Source organism: Aythya marila (assembly GCF_965140915.1).
Source record: "Aythya marila genome assembly, chromosome: 5".
In the NCBI taxonomy this organism is placed as follows: domain Eukaryota; kingdom Metazoa; phylum Chordata; class Aves; order Anseriformes; family Anatidae; genus Aythya; species Aythya marila.
In genome coordinates, this window is record NC_139046.1 from 18,358,720 (window position 1) to 18,377,173 (window position 18,454).

An 18,454-nucleotide genomic window follows, 5' to 3' on the forward strand; every position below is an offset into this window, starting at 1 on the left:
AGCTTCTAAAAACCTTTTGAAGAAAGGTCTTAAGGTCATCCTATAGAGAAGGCTTTTAAAGGTCTTCCTAGACAGAAGGCTTCCTAGACAATAAAGAACTATAAAAGGATCCTGCACTGGATCCTGTCCAAATTCATAGTACGGAAGGATGGGTCAATAGAACTTAAAGAACGGAATGCACTTCACTTGGGTTATTCTCTGGCTTTCTTGGTCTGAGTGTAAATATCAGCAGTCTTCAGACAATAAACCAGACAAAGAATAATCTTCACAGTCAGAAATACCAGATTTCAAACAACCATATAGTTAACCAGAAACTGAATAGTTAGATGCACAAATGTGCATACTGCAAAGTGATGACACAAAGACTGCCATAGACTTCCATCTAACCATGTCTTATCCCTTCAGTGCACCCAAGAAAGGAAACATACAAGTTACAGGTGATTTCTATCTACTATAAATGCATTTTTCAGTTCTCGTTCACTGGATTTAAGTAGGTATAAGATCTACTTACTCATCAGTTCTGCTGTGGGTTTCTTTCAGTTGCATCAGAACAGCTTCTTAATCACTCATGGCATATTACTAATGACCAGTAAAACAGCATTTAGCATTTTATTCTTCTGCCAGTGGGGTTGCTTGTAATAGAAAGTCTCTTGTCTGTTGTGTTGTGATGGTCACAGGCCCACTCCTCTAAGACACTCAGCTAACTCTGAGGCCATAAGGTCTGAACAAGGAGCCCTAAAAGAAAAGGAAGAATTTAAGCAGACCAATTTGATAAATTACTGATAAAAAGTCAAGTTCTGAAAATTTTTATGCAAGTACTAAAGTAGATTGATTGTGCTATATTTAGTTTTTTTTTTGTTTTTTTTTTTTTTCCTAGTGGTCTCCCATTTAAATATTAAACATTACTGAATCCACTTAGCTTATAAAAGTTGACAGAGTAACAGCTTGAAACACTATAGCTTCAAGGCACCAGTTCTCCCTATCATGAGAATTCAACATCACTGAGGGGTGAAAGGCCTTTTATTTGCATAAGATAATAGTTACGTTTCTATGCAACAGCTGTGCTGTCAGTGAAAGATGCGCTTATTGTGCCAAATCCATCTCTGGAGTAACCCCATTGATTTTCAATGAGTTACTTTGGAAATAAATTGGCCCAATAGATAAAACTGCAGGTCTGAGGTATTGAAATAGTTGAGCAAGATTTCCATGATCATAACACGGCAAAAAATTGCAAAACAATTATATGACATTGTGTATTTCTGTACTTGACAGATCACAATTTATTTGCCACAAGATTTTTAAACCATATAGCTGGAACCAGGCAGATGTTTGTGTAGAGCTTACAGATACTTTTGGGGAATATGGGAACATTAAAAAGATACAAGAGACAGGAATATGGTATTTTGTCATTATTAGGAACTTGGTGTTTTCATGATACTGTAAGTCAAACAAATGAGATATTGTTTTAGTTTAATACTAAAAGATTCTCGTGGCCATATGAAAATTCTTCTTTAGACAGTAACAATCAGGATCTGTTTTTTTTTTTTTTTCAAAAGCTTTTGGTAATGAAACTGCCTGAAGATTTCCCCTTCAGGCTATAGGTTTATTTCCTGCTTATGTTAGCAGGTATTAAATGTTGTTGGCCTTGCAGGAGCCTGTTGAGTTCTCAGTGGACAAATGTCTGCAGGACAATACCCACCTCATCAGTTAACTTCTAGTAGTTATGGCACAAAGACAAAGTATTGCTTGGGTTAGGGTGACAGACCTCCTAATGACAACTGAGTAATGTATGTCCAAACATCAATTTTTCTCAGTAACGTACAAGATACCAGTAAAATAGTAACTGTTCTGAATGCTGAAGAAAAGTTATATACATGCATATATATATTATATATGTGTATGTGTACATATAGATATTATACTCATAAAGAACTACACATTAGTAGTTCGTCAGAACTAGGGGCTCAGAAGTCTTGTTTGAAGTCTTTCTTGGTTACTAGAATAATTAAAATATTACCCAATCATGACTCAAGCGATCATAATGCACAATTAACAAAGCCTATTCTCTTTTTTTTTCCCATTCAGTTTGCAGAGGTAACATCAACAGGATTCCCAAAGCCTCTTCAGAATGCATTGTGGTGTGCTTGCAAAGGAAATACCTTGTTTTCCTGGTGTCATCATTGCAATCATCTCAAATTCAAGTCTGACTGAGCGCAGACTCATTATAATTCTCACCATGTCCTCCCTTAGAGCAGCCTCTCCCGCCTCCTCCTGTACAACACAAAACAAGAGCCGCAGGGGTGCTTGGATTAAGAAAGAACAGACTTCCAGCACCTCCCCCCAGGAAAACTTTCACTACTGCATCTAGTTCCTTCAAACTACCTACTGCTTCACAGGACCTTGCACACCTTCATTTGGTTGTGGATTCACAAATACAGATTTTCCCTTCCTGGTCAAGGTTGAACAAAGACTGGGAACAGACAGGAATGTGTGCTATCTATTTAGTTTCTGAATGTGGAAGTGAAAAGAGTGTGCCAACCTCCACAAAAAGAGTTTCCTGAAGAGAGCCACATGCTTCAGACTGTCTTATTTTTCACCGAGGTAGATTTCTCTTTTCCATCTTACAAGGTAAACTAACATCTAATCAAGAGATAAGAAAGCAAGACAGAGAGGTCAACTGGGTAAAACGAATTATGGGGCAAAAAGCATGTGTCCTAGGCACCAAGTTTAAATTACAGCCTTGTGTCCTGAAAATTCAGAAGATCCTAGCTATGGACTTCACCGCTGATTCTGATACGGGTCTCTGACCTATGGCCCATGTGAATAGGTGGATTTCTCCCCCTAACCATCACCCATGAGTGATCCCCTTCTCTCGATGAGTTCATCTTTGCAGTGAAGGAGAGGAGGCAGGACAGGGTTAACCCTGCACACTCTTCCTTCAGGTCCCCAGAGGGGCTGTTTTTTTTTTATCCTGGCTGAGGGAGGGAGGCCGAAGCATATATTGTAACTCGAACCAGAGACCTTCCTGGTGTGGACAGTTCACAGCTTCTTTTGGGTTCGAGGTTAAGCCTGGAGTAGTGGGAGAGGTGGAAAAATGCAGCTTGGCCAAGTGGCGAGCGCCTGGTCATTGCACGAGGTACACCCAAGCATCCTCCATTTTGCCAAAGCCCCCTGAGAGCCTGGGAGGGCCCGAAGCCCCCCCTGTGCCTGCCTCCCATCCCTCCCACCCCTTCCCCGCAGCCTGGCTGCATCTCCCCGCTCTGCCAGCCGCCTGTCCGTGCCCAGAGTGCGGGGTGGGCCGGGGGAAAGGAACCCCCACGGTGCGGGGCTGGCCGGGCCTGGCCGCCCCATCAGGGTGTGAGCGGGCTGCGAGCATCCCTGCCCTTCCCCTCCCCCGGCGCTGCGGAGGAGCCTCTGGCTGCTGCCGTACTCCTGCCATGTGCTGCTGCTGCTGCTAGTAGCTAGCCGAGCGTGGCTCCGGCTGCAAACTCCGCCAAACAAGCCTGCATCCTCCTCCGGGGAAGGGGACCCCGTAAGTACCAGCGGGAGCATCCCCACCCGGGAGCCCCCCTCCATCCCCCGCCGCCTCTTACAAAGGGACCGGCAGCCTCTGCCCACCCCCTCCCTAAGCCAGTGCACAGAGGGGCTCGGTGAATTCCCTCCAAAGCTATAGGGTGGCTCCTTCCTCCTCCTCCTCCTCCTGCACCCAGCCGGGGGTGCCCAGCCTCCCCCGGCCATGCGGCTGCGGCTCGCCCCGCTGGCTGGCTGTGGGTACCCTGCCCGAGGCTGAGCCGAGGTGGGCTCGGTTTTGGGGTGGCTCCGACCGGGGGTCGTGGGTGTCTGCCTCAGGGAGGTGTCCCCAGGGCTGGGCTGGGCTCCCCAGCGCCGTGCCCCCCTCAGGTGGGCGCAGCAAAGGGGCCGGGCTGCAGCGGGGACCCGCCACCCCGACCCCTGCAGGGGGCTGCCGGCAGCATCCCCGGGAGGCAGCGGCAGCCCGACCCCCTGCCCACCCTATCCCGCTCCTCTCCCTCTCCCAGGTCCCCTCCCTGTGCCGGGGTGCCCGCACCCCTCCTCACCTCGCCGGTGCAAGCCCCAGCACTGCCCTCCCCTCCCCGCCCTTCCCCACCTCCTTTGATTTATTTGTGTATTTCTTGCCTTGGCAACCACCAGTTCCCCTCAGTCAAACGGCGCAGGCTCCCTATAATTTGAAATTAATTTGTTTGACTGCAGCATCGAGACAGGAAGGTTGGGAATTTATTTAATTCTTTTTCCTCCCTGTGCAAAAAGGAAGCGATGAAATTTCCAATCGAGACTCCAAGAAAACAGGTGAACTGGGATCCTCAAGGTTGGTGAATCTCTCTTACTACCGTTACTACAATAATAACAATTATTATTGTTACTCCTTCTGTCGAGTGACTCGAAGGGGGCTATTTGACTCCAAATGGGAGGAGACGCTGGATGCTCGTCTGCCTCCCATGTGCACTGCACAGGCTTTCTTGCTCAGTCTTAGCACTGTGCTGGGGAACACTCCTCAGATGTGGGGTTGGGTGGGTACGTGGGTAAAGCCTCTTTTCAGTGTAAGTTTTGCAGTTCTATATTTGATGTCACCCTTTCCTTCCCTCCCTTTTTCTTGAGTATTTCCCTGGCAAACTTGCCTGGGATGGCTGTGATCCCTGGCTCAGAGCATTGTTTGTTTTATCTGTGGCTCCTTTGTTGTTTCTAGTGATCATTGTCTCTGCTAAATGGGTGGTACAGGAGTGGACACAGATGTGGCAGCTTGCTCAGAGCTCCTCGATGGTAAATGTTTGTTGGCAAGCAACTGGAGCAAAATGCTGCTGCAGTGTAACCCATAGTGTGGACAATATAAAAAGACATTAAATAGTGGAGCCCAAAGGGACCCCTTGACTTTTTACACTGTTATGTTAACAATTGATCAGCCCAAGTGGATAGTTTGATTAACTCTATAGTTAGGTTTGGACTCTGTCTTGGCCAGTGTGTTTGTGTGATGGTGGCAGGAGATTTACGCCAGTGCAGTGGTTTTCAATAAAATGATCTAAGTTGTGTTTTAAAATAAACTGTAATGAAATGCTCTCCCTTTCTGACATGGGAGGAGGCTTATATGCATCCTACAGAAGAAGTGACTGTAAAAAAGCTACTGGTGATGTGTATACTGGTGTGTCATATTTCTGTGCATTGGTACAGGAGCAAAGCAACTTGAAGCCATATGCTTAGGTTTGCAGCAGAACTGCTGGCAGCCAGGCGCTGTACAGCAGTGCTTGCTGGAAGTCTGAAGTGATAGCATGGGTGTTGGCTATTCATCTTTATTCATCTTTATTCCACAGGTTTGGTTTTAGTGGTCAATTTGCCTGTCATCCTCTGTGCCCTCATGTCTACAAAATGAAACGTTAGAAACAGTTTCTCCTGGTGTAGAAGAATACAGCAGAACAGATGTCTTTCTGCTGAGAAGATCTGATGTGCTATTTGAATAGTATACACTTTATACAATTAAGCTTTAGTTTAAGCCTTACTACATCTTTAATTAGGTGAAGGCTGGAATGAACTCATCAGCATCCTCCGCCCTCAGCTTCACAAGGAACACATGGGCAGTAATGCTAACAGAGATCTGGTTATTTTAGTGACAGTATATTCCTTATCCTGAGGTGAAAACTTGCTCTTCCCAGGTGCATTTCTGAATCTGTGTTTGCTGTTGTTTCATTTTATGTCATTTTATGCATTGCAAAATGCCTTTTACTGTGAAAAGCTCTTTCCTCCTCTCCCCTGACAAGGCACAGAGGAAGCTGTGCTGCTGGCATTCTGCATACAGCCCCCTTGCTTGGCAATCAGTTTTAAAGCATATGGATCCAACAGGTGGTTGGTCACAACCTACTAATGTGCCCAGAACTACTGGTATTGTGACAGGTTGAAGACCTCAGAGCCAGCAGGTTTCCTCTCTGCCAAGCTGAATCCCTGGTAAGGGCTGCAGAATGCTACCTGTTATTTCCCCTCAGTGTATTGACTTCATTAGCCAGGCAGCAAGGATGCTAATGTATACTCAGGAAGGAAGCAAAAAATGTTAATTTCTAATTCTCCAAGGGACTCAGGAAATAGATAAAAATCAGTGGAATGGAAAAACAAAAACAAATTGCTAAGGAAAAGTTGTCTAAGGTCCAATCCTTTAATCAGTGCAGGATAGTCCAATGTTACCTATGTAGTCTGTTCTCTGCATGTACATGTGAAGAATGATGTTACGTTTTAATTACCGTTTTTTTAGATACAAAGATCAAGGTAGAGAAATCTTGCAGTGAACGGATACAAAGAGTCCTGACTATTAGAAGCAGAACAGTTAACCTTCACACTCAAGTACCCAGCTCATTTCAGAGTGCATTGTATGATAATGCTCTGTTCTGGTCAGACTGAGAACAAGCAGTTTCCACAGTTCTGTCTAGCATGAATTGTGCTAACTTGTGCTACCAGTTAGCTGCTTGAAATATATCAACTGATGTTCCTGGCAAGCAGGCTAGCAGTCTGAAGATGTGTGTGAGAGCTGTGGTATCTCTAAGCTTGCTTAAATCAGATTAATCCAAGCAATATTTTCTAGAAACATTTTTTTTTCCCTATCAGTATTTCTAAAGGCCAAGGCCCTTGTTGTGGGAATATAGCTGGCTTGGGACTGGTTATGTTGCTGGTTTGAACCCAGGTCAGAATAATAGTCACTGAAACGAATTAATGGTCAGACTCCATAATGATGACTGTACTGAAAGTATTTAGATAGACGAACAGAGTCTGCTGGTAGATTTCATCTGGCTTAAACCTGGTATTCTGAATTCACATCAAGGAAGATCAATATCCCATAGAAAGACTATGTGGAGAGAATAGATTTAAAGGAATAGACTTGACATGAGGGATTGTATCTTGTAGACAACTAACTGGGGACTGATTTCTCAGTTGTTAGACTGGAATGAATACGGAATGGAGGCAACTGGACTGTGCTTTTATCCTGTTGTATAGTATCTTTGATTTGGTAGCTTAGTGGGCAGTATTGGTGATAGGAAGATGGTTGGACTAGATGATCTAGTAAGTCATTTCCAACCTCATGTTTCTATGATTCTATGATCTTCCCTCATCTCAGGTGTATTTCTGCAGTTCCTGTAAATGTGTTTTCTAGATAAACCAAATATTTCATAAACCTGGAAGCATATATGATACAGGTTCCCCTAGTCAAGTTCTTTTCTATTCCAGACAATCAGACTATATAATTACATTCATAAGCAGATCAAACTTCATCCCAAAAGTCATTAGGACTTGTCCCTAACATTCCAATGTGAAAGCTGTCCTAGAATCTCGTAACAGAATTTATATAGTATTCATACACAGTGAGTGAATTGGGTAACAGAAGATTAAAATCCCAAGCAGGCACCTGAAGAATATATACATTTTAAGGAGAGTTGGACACACTGAGTAGGGATACAGCATCTCACAATATCTGATCTCATACTAAGAAGAAAAAAAAAAAAAGCCTGCCATACGTATTACTGGTGGAATCAAACTGGATTTAGACAATCATCATTTGTTCTACCTATCACTGATTTTTTGCTTCTTCCATTTGGTGCAATTCAAGCAATGCAATCCTCTCTGAAATTAGTGAAAGATCATGTTTCTGGTTTCATATGTCTCACAAATTTCCCATCTAGACATTTCAGAATGTAACATTGCGTTCATAGCAGCATATGAAGGCTCTAGTTCTTATAATTGCTCTTCTCCTTCATCTTTCCCACACTCCTCTTGCTGTTTTCTGTGCTGAAATTAGTTTATAAACTCTTTGGACATGTATTTTTATGCAGTACCTAATACAAAGTACATCCCTCATCCTGACTGAAACATCTGGGTATTACAGCAATGATATTTTTTTATTATTCATCTGCCTAAAATTGCTACTTCTTTGTAGAAGAGAAGAAGGAAGATGAGACCATTTCCAATATGCTCAGAAATTATCCCTAAGCATGAGTGTATTACTGGGTGATGGTTTATGTCCTTTCCAAGGGAAGGATGTCTGTCTTGGTGACACTCTTAGTAAGCAGAAAATGGTGTTCTATCTTGATCCATCCTTTGTGCCTACAGCTTTTTGCCATCATTGCAGTAATATGGATTACCAAAGCTGTTTGAATTTCCAGGTAGATGTTTACATCTGTGCTGACCTTTTGGAACTTGGAAATTTTGATATAAGTTGCTGTGTCCTTTCACAAACACATTTTGTATAGAGTGTCTCTCTACAGTTTGGAACCCTAAAATCATGCATTTATTATCATCCTTACATTTTGTGTGGGAGTTAGTGGTCTGTGAGGAATTCAAGCTGTGGTTGAGAGTCTGGAGTTTTCAGATCCTGCCAATGACTTACCGTTTAACCTTCAATAAGTTACTTACCCTTCTCTCCCTTTTCCCCTAAATGCAAAATAGGAATATTAATACTGGTCTAACACACAAAGTTGTTGAGAAATATAATTAACTTGTTTAGAGCTATCAAATATCCGCTATTAAAAAAATGATATATGCATTGCAATCAAATGTTAAAGACACTGGGAGGGAGCAAAACAGCCTGTATTTATACACAGATCACATCATTTAAGAAGTAAGGTTATCTCTTCACTTTGCAACTAGAGGAAACTAGTAATACTTACACATCTTTACAAACACTGAAGACTCAATTGAATTTCCCATTAGAGGTATGTAGAGCCATTTGATACTCCCCAGCTGCCACTCTGGAGGGGCACAAATCTTCCATGGGTTTTGTGTCAACTTCCATGGGATTTCTCACCTCACCTGAGATGCCTCAAGAGGCACTGGGCACCTATGTGTGAGGCAACTGAGCCAAGTCTCAAATGTCTTTCATTTCAAATCTCAGATGGCAGGATTGGATCATCTCTTGATGGCCATTAGAAGAAATCTTCAGCTTTGACGACTCATTGTAAGTTAAACTGATGCTGGCTACAGAGTGTTACAAACTACTGCAGTTTCTGCTTTTTCTGTCATTTAATGTCAAAGAGACCAATGCAAAAGGCAAACTTCATTATAAAGACACAGATGAATAGAATGAGGGTGTTCATTTCTGTCCTTTCTTTTCAAGTTATATAAAGAGGTGTGGTTTATACCATGAAGTGCAGCTGTGGGCTAGGCTACTTAATTTCATTCTGCACTGATAAGTCATTTCTTTTTAGTTTAGTGTAAGAAGACTTTGCTTTGGAAAGCTATGATGTGTAAAAAAGGTAGCTCTGATCCTAGCAAATGAAGGCAGGGTAATGACCACGTGTTATTTGCATCACAAAATCATATTTGTTACTGTCCCCTCTGATGTTCAGTACTCTACTGTGCCTAGTGTAAGCATGGGTTGCAGAACACCTTTAAGTAGTTGATTTTAAAGAGAGATTTGGAGGAGGATAGAAATTGGACAAACGGGAGGACACTCCTGGTATTGCACAGTGCAACAGTGCAAAATACAGTAAGGTAGGAAAACAAACAAACAAACAAACAAACAAAAAAAACCGAAGAGTTTGGGAGGCATATAAGAGAATGCAGAAATCTGTACTTTGCTAAAGCCTATGCAGTTTGCAGGTAAAGGCAGATGAATACTGTGGACTTTGAACCTGCTAAGTAGTTGGAAGATTTGACTAAACTAGCAGGAGAGGAAGAAAGCAGAGAACTATTAGTTTCATCAATTTTGTCTCTAGGTTGTCCTGGAAATAGAAAAAATAAGGATGTAGAAACAGTCAAATTAGTAATAAAAAGGGAGCAAAGTAGAAGATTGGACAGCAACTTTCTTATAGTAGTAACAGTAAGGAAAGGTTCAACTCTAGTCAAGGTAAGAGAGATGAATGGTAGGGTGTTATTAAGATACCGTCTACACTGTGAGAAAAAGGGAATTAAAAGAACCAAAGGCAGCATAATGCTCTGAGTCTCAGGCAGGGAGAGCAGTGGAGTTGTCAGAAGTTGTAGAAGTTAAGATGGAGTCAATTTCAGGAGTCAATTTCACCTATGCTGTTTTTACCACATATGTACAGCAGTAACCCATTAATAGGCTTTTGGACTGAAAAGTCTCTTGGGCAGCTCTTGAAAACTGATGTTACCTGAAGAATTAGAGTTTGATTTTGGGACAAAGATAAAGGATATCAGTTGTAATTGAGTAGTTTTTTGGTTTAGCTTTTAGCATTCATATGACATTCATATCTATATAGTGCAGACTATATCAGCTTCAGACAGAGCAGTGTATATACTGTATATAGTGATACAATTTAAATCTTACTCTCTTGATTTGACCCAGAGCTAGGAATTTTACTCACTTCAGTGCATGCAACATGAAATTCTTCATAGAATCATAGAATCATAGAATATCCTGAGTTGGAAGGGACCCTTAAGGATCATCAAGTCCAACTCTTGACACCGCACAGGTCTACCCAAAAGTTCAGACCATGTGACTAAGTGCACAGTCCAATCTCTTCTTAAATTCAGACAGGCTCGGTGCAGTGACCACTTCCCTGGGGAGCCTGTTCCAGTGTGCAACCACCCTCTCTGCAAAGAACCCCCTCCTGATGTCAAGCCTAAATTTCCCCTGCCTCAGCTTAACCCCGTTCCCGCGGGTCCTGTCACTGGTGTTAATGGAGAAAAGGTCTCCTGCCTCTCAACACCCCCTTACGAGGAAGTTGTAGACTGTGATGAGGTCTCCCCTCAGCCTCCTCTTCTCCAGGCTGAACAGGCCCAGTGACCTCAGCTGTTCTTCGTACGTCTTCCCCTCCAGGCCTTTCACCATCTTCGTAGCCCTCCTCTGGACACTCTCCAACAGTTTCATGTCCTTTTTATACTGTGGTGCCCAGAACTGCACACAGTACTCGAGGTGAGGCCGCACCAGCGCAGTGTAGAGCGGGACAATCACCTCCCTTGACCTACTAGCGATGCCGTGCTTGATGCACCCCAGGACACGATTGGCCCTCCTGGCTGCCAGGGCACACTGCTGGCTCATATTCAACTTGCTGTCTACCACGACCCCCAGATCCCTCTCTTCTAGGCTGCTCTCCAGCGTCTCATCGCCCAGTCTGTACGTGCAGCCAGGGTTTCCCCGTCCCAGGTGCAGGACCCGGCACTTGCTCTTATTGAACTTCATGTGGTTGGTGATCGCCCAGCTCTCCAACCTATCCAGATCCCTCTGCAAGGCCTTTCCACCCTCATTCGAGTCCACAACTCCTCCAAGCTTGGTGTCATCAGCAAACTTGCTCAAAATACCTTCTATTCCTACATCCAGATCGTTTATAAAAATATTGAAAAGTACCGGCCCTAAAATGGAGCCTTGAGGGACCCCACTGGTGACCGCCCACCAGCCTGACGCAGCCCCATTTACCATAACCCTTTGGGCCCTGCCCGTTAGCCAATTGCTCACCCATCGTATGATGTTTTTATTTAGCTGTATGGTGGACATTTTGTCCAGTAGGATCGTATGGGAAACCGTGTCAAAAGCCTTGCTGAAGTCCAAAAAAATCACATCAGCTGGTTTCCCTTGGTTCACCATACGGGTGATCTTATCATAAAAGGAAATCAGGTTAGTTAGGCAGGACCTACCCTTCACAAACCCATGCTGGCTGGGACCAATGACTGCTTTGTCATTTTAAATGACTGCTAGTTCATTTTAAATGTACTAGAATTGTGTTGTACCTATGAGTTAAAAGTAAAAGACTACTTGGAATCACTGGGTGAACAAGGGCCCTAGACGTTATATTGTAAGTCAGGTAAGTGTGTGGAGTGAAACAAGAAGGAAATGAGGAAGTCAAGAAAAGAAAGGGGTAATATTACAGAATACTATAGAGTTCAGTGTGATCAGTATGCCTAACCTTTCTTTTGTAATAATTTCAGTATAATAGGAAAAAAAAAATAAAGTTAAATGACATAATTTCTGAGAAGTTTTTTGTTTGGTTGGTTGGTTTGTTTGTTTGTTTTAGCATTTGTATGGAAAAAAAGTGACATTCAAGAAAATACTAAATACTACCTTTTGGAGACCACTTTATTGGAGTGCATCTGGTTTTTGTTTTCTGTAAGAAATTGAAAACATCCTGGAACCTGGTCTTTCTCAGAGGCTGCTCAGCTGCTCATATTCAAGTTCCTGAGACATTGATTTGTCTATGCAGCTTGTATATAAAAAACACTTTAACTATAATGGAAAATGTGCTCTAAGATGAACCCACTGACTTTTACAAATAACCTGCCATGCAGCTTTAACTAGATAACCCAGGGAAATAAAGCAACAGGTGAGAATGGAACACATCATATACCAAACTCTTTTTGTTCCATGGTCCACTGTTATTCCCCCATCATATTTTCTGGGCTGCTTTTCACAGTTAAAATCAAACATCAGTTTGGATCATTTAAACAAAATGATATTTCAAAAGAGTTATATGATTTTTTTTTAAAGTGTTAATGAATCACAGAGTTTAGGGGATATTTCCTTGGCCTGTGAATGCTGAGACCAAGAATTCAGATTTAATCTTTAACTGCTAATAACATATTCCCATGTTATTATGCAAGATATTGTTGACAAATGTTGCGAGCACTGTCCCACATACCTGTATTACTATGTGTTATTCAGATGTCCCAAAATAAAAGCATAGGAGTTCACTGGTAAGATTTTGAGCTTATGGTGCAAATTTCAGTTTGGATAAATCTTAGAGGTGAAACTGAAAGCCAGAATCTGTCTTTAAATGAAAGATTGAATCTGTTGTCAAAATATGTACAGATAACAGACAGTTTAACTACTAGGAGTTAACAAAAGTTAATATCCTATCCTAAAAAAACATCTTATAAAGCAATGCAAGTTATTTTGGTACCACTATCCTACAGGATCATCAGTGTTTAAAGCATCAGGCTATGAGTACCTAGATTTGTTACAGCCATATGTTCATATCTCAGCAGGACTGACTCATCTTTTCTTCCCTAGGAGAGAGAAACAAGTTACTGAGTTTAATAGATAAGTATTTGGGATTTTGGCACTGTAAACTTGTACCACTGAGATTCTTAAGATGCAGTATGTTGTTAAAAGGTGCTTGGATTATTCTTCTCTTATCCAATGCTGTAATATAAAGAACCAGCATGATTTGAAAACAGCAAATACATACTGACAGCTTGCCCAGGTTTTTTAGACTTTCAAATATCAGTGTTTCATTTTAAAGAAAAAAGGAAATCGCTAGCTACTAAGGTGAATAACTCAGTGATGACAGAATGATAAAAGAAATGGTACTGCGGAAACTCCTAGCTGAGATGAAAGAAGCAGTTAACACATCTCAAAGACATTCCTCTAGGTTAACTCAGATCCATCACTGATTTCTTAGTGGTTAAGACTGCTGAGTTTGGATTGCACAGTAAAGGGTCATGCAGAGAGACCTTGGGTAGCAGCAATCATGACAGCCAAAAAAACAACACCGGAGCCACCTCTTTATGATGATAGAACCACCATACTGATTTGCCTTCTTGAGGAAACAGAGGTCATTACTTTGTTGCAATGATATACTGATATGTAGACTTGAGACTTGGATTTCTCATCACCAGTGGATGTTATTTGTTGATTTGGTTTTCTAAAAATTTGATTTCTAAAAAGCATTGGCTTCCATTAAAGTGGCAGTAAGGAAGCTGAGATGTTTATATAGGACAGCTACATATGCTAATTGACCTAAGGGAGACCTCTGTCCTTCTGGAGCAGCAGATTAAGGCTAAGTAGAATACCCTAGGACCTCTCACTTGGTACTAGATTGTATGTATGTATGGGCAACTGAATTATACCACCTGGGTGTGACTTAGTTTGAGCATATTGACTCTAATGGGATGTATTCTCAGTCACAGCAAGTGAAAGAGTTGACAAGTTAGTCGTGCTAATGTTTTGAACTTTAGACCAAATGGCCTTGGGTACTTCCTTACTGGTAGGGTTTAGAGGACACCACTCTTTCTTGGTGGATTCATTCTCAATTTGTCAGGGCTTTGGGGTTGCAAGGAGTTACACAGTCAACTTTATTGCAGCTCTGCCAAAAGCTGTAAGTTGCTACTCTGAGCTTGGCATTATTGGTAGTGATTTCACTTGTTTTCACCAGCTCCGAGTGCAGAATGAGTTTGTATGCACCTGCCATACACTTTGCAGGCATACTTTTGCCTAGATGAAGCTTCATTGTGGGCAAAGGTGACTAGGGTGCCACAGCTGTCTCTTTTAAGTTTGATCTCTGAATGCATGTAGCTGTGTGTCAGTGGTGCAGTATGGCAACACTGTGAAGTGCTATGAGATGCTAGATACTTGCCGCACCATATCAGCAGATGCCGTTCTTACGTGGCTGTGGAGTTTTATCATAGTTCAAACTGCAACTGTGTTTCTATGCTATTGTCTGAACAGAAATTGAGTGTAAGACAAGAAAAGTATTGCATAATTTATTTGTTTTACTGGTCTCCTTATCAATATACCTAAATATACCTAAAGATACCCTGAAGTGTAGAATATATAGCAGCTTTGAAGCCAGCTTTGTGCAGCCAGCGTGGGGCTGGCACTGACCTGGGGCTCTGTGTGCCCGACTGGTGACACTGCTCATCTGTTCTATTTGTGATTTACTGCCGTGCTCAGCATAATGAGTCTGGTGTCTCTTTGACCTACTTCCTTTTGCTTACCTGAGCTCTCTGACTCTCATTTTCTAATAATTGTCCTGCATGAAGACGGGACAGGTAAATCATTCTGACTGCGGCATCTTCACTGGAGCATCTTACACACCAAAAGCGGAAAAGAAAAATGTGTGTGTTATAAAGAATGATAGAGAAAAATGGCTATAAAAATGGCTATAAAAATGGCTATACTGAACAAGTGCATTTCAAACAGCAACTTCCTCTCACTTACGAAAAGTCTTTTCTGCACAGAGCCATTCTGTAATAGCTAGCTTATATGTATTCTTTTCCTGTTCCAGAATAGGTTTTCAAAGCACAGTAAAGCCTTCATTCATTTCAGCTAAGAGCCTGTTACTGTGTCAGGACCTTATGACTGTCTAAACAGAATGGATCCTCAGTATATGTAAAAAGTGTATCTCCAGTGAGTTAAAAAATAGCCCAACTGATGTGCTTCTTACAAGATTTCTGACCATTACCACATGCTGAAATATTCACTTTTATTGCTGTTGCCCAGAAAAATTGAGAAAACCTTACTTAATTGAAGTAATACATCATTACTAAGTTTTACATGAATTCACAGTATTTTTTCTGTAAATTCAAATAATTTGCTAGACTGAGGAAAACACCAGCAGAAACGCAGGAATTTTTATTTGTTTTTACAGAGGAGCATCAGTGTGAGCTCCTTAGGTGTGGTCAGTAATGTGTTGATACACCCCTAAGGATGCACCAAGAAATCTCTGAAGGTGCTCACACTGTTCTTTTTGTGCATGTATTTTTCTAACCTCATTTATACGTGAAAGGTCTAAGGTCTGTTCCCTTTCCATTAACCTGAGGGAGTTCTACAGCAAATGTTGTACTGCCCTGGCTGGGTGATGTAGTGGCATCTTATCTTACAGTTCCAGTTTATAGGGTATATGTGTTGCCACTAAAGTTCCCCTTCACGTGACCATGAGGTGATCAAGAGATTCCTTCACGCTGCTGTGATGCTGTACCCCTGGCAGACAGCTGTCATCAATCACATTTCAAATGCAGATTAGATAGTTTCCTAGGAAGGACAGCTTGAATCTTTGTTTTGTTGTTTGTTTCCCCCACTTGCTTCTCTTGCCAGAGGTTTCTAAGAACGTTCTTCCCTTTGCACACAGGCTTTCTTATGTTAAACTGTTGCAAGACTAGGTTCACTGGTTGGTCTGGCCTTAAGACCATTAGCTGAATTTCTTTGGTGAATCCTTGAGACAGGACATTTGAAAGATCCCAGTCTGGCTGCTCCAGCAGCAGGACACCAGCTAAAACCCTGGCCCTGCATTATCCTAAGCACTTTGAAAGAGAAAACCTTGAAATCTTGTGGTGGGACATCCTGAATCCTCCTAAATGTTACTGGAATTCTGGAGAGGAAAATCACAGAATTGTAGGGGTTGGAAGGGACCTCCAGAGATCATAGGGTCCAATCCCCCAGCCAAAGCAGGTTCCCTAGAGCACGCTGCCAAGGTAGGCGTCCAGAGGAGCACCTCCCGAGAAAGAGACTCCACAAGCTCCCTGGGCAGTCTGTTCCAGTGCTCTGTCACCCTGAAAATGCAGTTGACCCATTTCAACCAATCGCATGTCGTAGTTCAATGTCATTTTTTAAGATTAGTCTTTAAAGAGAAGACCATGGATAAGCAGCTTCAACCAGCCTTGTTCCTCTAAAGATGAAGCCTGCCAAGAACCAGCGAGCAGCTGCTTATTCCTTGGTGTTTGTACTTGAGGCTTGTGACATCCTGACAAGAAAGCGCATTTTCTAAATACTGCCTAAGAAGGAAAAACAACGGTGTGCTCATCTCTTCTGAGAGGAACTCATTTCCACAAAGTCATCACTATACCCAAAAATCTTGAGCCGAAAGCACGTGCTTCCGATTTGGCTCTTGACAGAGCAGAGATCTGCATCAACTAGCTCCCAAGAAATACTGATCTAATGCAAGGGAAAGAGGTTTTGGCAGTGATCTATTAGTTTTAATCTTATGTCAGAAAGGGGATGGTGAGAATTTTTCATGGGTTTCTCTGTATTCAGTTTCTCTATAAATAGCTTCATAAACCTGCTGATAGCACTGCTGCCAGTGAGCGTGCTGGAACAAACACCGCTCTTGAAGCAGGAGGGGCTCCCTATTTGGGACTTGCCCCTGCCAATCACTTCCAGCCTCCCCTCCGCTCTTCCTAAACCTCCTGTAATGCTCTTCTACTCTGTTTTCCAATACCTGTAGTACCTTGCCAGGGAGTTCATTGATGAGTCCCGTCACATGTGGGCATGTGCTTGGCCCCTTGCTCTGGGCTCAAGTGTCAGAGGCAATGGAGAGTGCAGATGAGTACAGGGCGCCAAGAAGAGGAGCTGAGCAGCAAGATGCAGGTATGCTGCCTCCCACACTGCCAGCACGACTGGAGAGAAATGAGGGACAAGAGCAGATGGGTGGATTTGGAGGAGGGCAGGGTGGAAAGGAGGTCAGGACAGAGAGAAAGCAAAGCAGGGGAAACAAAATTCGAACTGCTCTCCAGCAGTGTGCAATCTCACTCCAGCACAAGGCAAATCTCCCTCACGTATTCGTCTGGACTTGGCAGCTCTGTAAGTAGCGCTACAAATGGTGTCAGTAGCAGTGCATCTTCATGGTAATGCCAATAAGTGTTAGCTAGAAACCCCCTGAGGATTGTTGTCCTGAAGTGAAGCCAGAAATTAAAAACAGAAGACGCTTTCAGCTGTTCCTGGAGTTCACGCCCTGCACTGTACACCCACCCTTCCGAACAGTGAGCTGTCACCTATGCCTCAGAAAAGTGCAGTGCCTGGGAGAGGGGTGAGGGAGGGGAAGGTATCCCAGCATCCCATGACTGTGACTTTTGCTGAGATTTTTTTTAATATCAGTGCATAGGTTCTGGCTGATACTCGTGCAAGCCATGCTTGGGCTTCCTGTTATTTCCCTGCAATTTGCATAGCCTCAGTACGCAGAAGCGCTAGGGCTGTGTTTGCAATAGAGTAAGTCTTGGACATTCCATTTTAGGTTCATGGGCAGGCTCTGACTGCAGTTCTGATGGTAGGCAGGCTGGCTTAGAATCCACCTGGAAGTTCTTGTAAATAATCAACAAGAGCAGCTTACTTATGGCTATTGTATTATTATTTTCTTTTTTTATGACCAACAAAAGAAGGGAGTTTCATTTGTTTATTATTAATTTATTAATCTTGTAACAGACAGACCATCGTTGTGTCATGTGTAGTGGAAAAGGACATGTCCCCTAAAAGAACTTGAAGACTTGCTAATACATGGATGACAAATAATTGTACCTGCTTGATGCATATAAAACAAAGACCTTGTTTTAATCAACATCTGAAATTAATCTTTAAATCATTTAATTCATTTGCTAAAAGCTGTGTCAGTGTTTAGATAAGACAAACTGTGAATATATACAGTATCAGTTTTCCCCGGTGTCACAGGGATTTGTCTATTATTTGTAAAATGCTTTGAGATATTTATATAATCGTGAAAGATTATTAGAGACTTTTGGCAGGACTGGTACAAAAAAGATGCATTTTGACTATCTTATCTGAGATGCATTTGACTATCTTACACAGAAGGGGAGAGAAAGAATTTCAACAGCATTTTTCCTGGTGTGAGTCAGGACTAGAATATTGAGATGAATTATTTTTATTTTATTTTATTATTATTATTTTTAATATCTTTAACATTTTACTGGTTTGTTTACATGTCCTGGATGATGAATACAGCCTACAGCATTAGGCTGTTTTTCTTATTTACCCTTCACTGGTTGC

At 42.3% G+C, this 18,454-nt stretch overlaps 1 protein-coding gene across 1 annotated transcript in view; it reads left to right on the plus strand.

Annotated features, from left to right (window-relative positions):
* Positions 1–4,293: 4,293 nt before the first annotated feature.
* The window catches only part of KCNK10 (potassium two pore domain channel subfamily K member 10), a gene marked incomplete at both ends in the record, with an annotated part of 65,716 nt that continues 51,555 nt past the window's right edge, over positions 4,294–18,454 (plus strand). The window contains one exon of the mRNA XM_082760614.1: positions 4,294–4,345. Within this exon, the coding sequence (XP_082616740.1) occupies positions 4,294–4,345 (52 nt within the window). The remainder of the gene's footprint in view (positions 4,346–18,454) is intronic.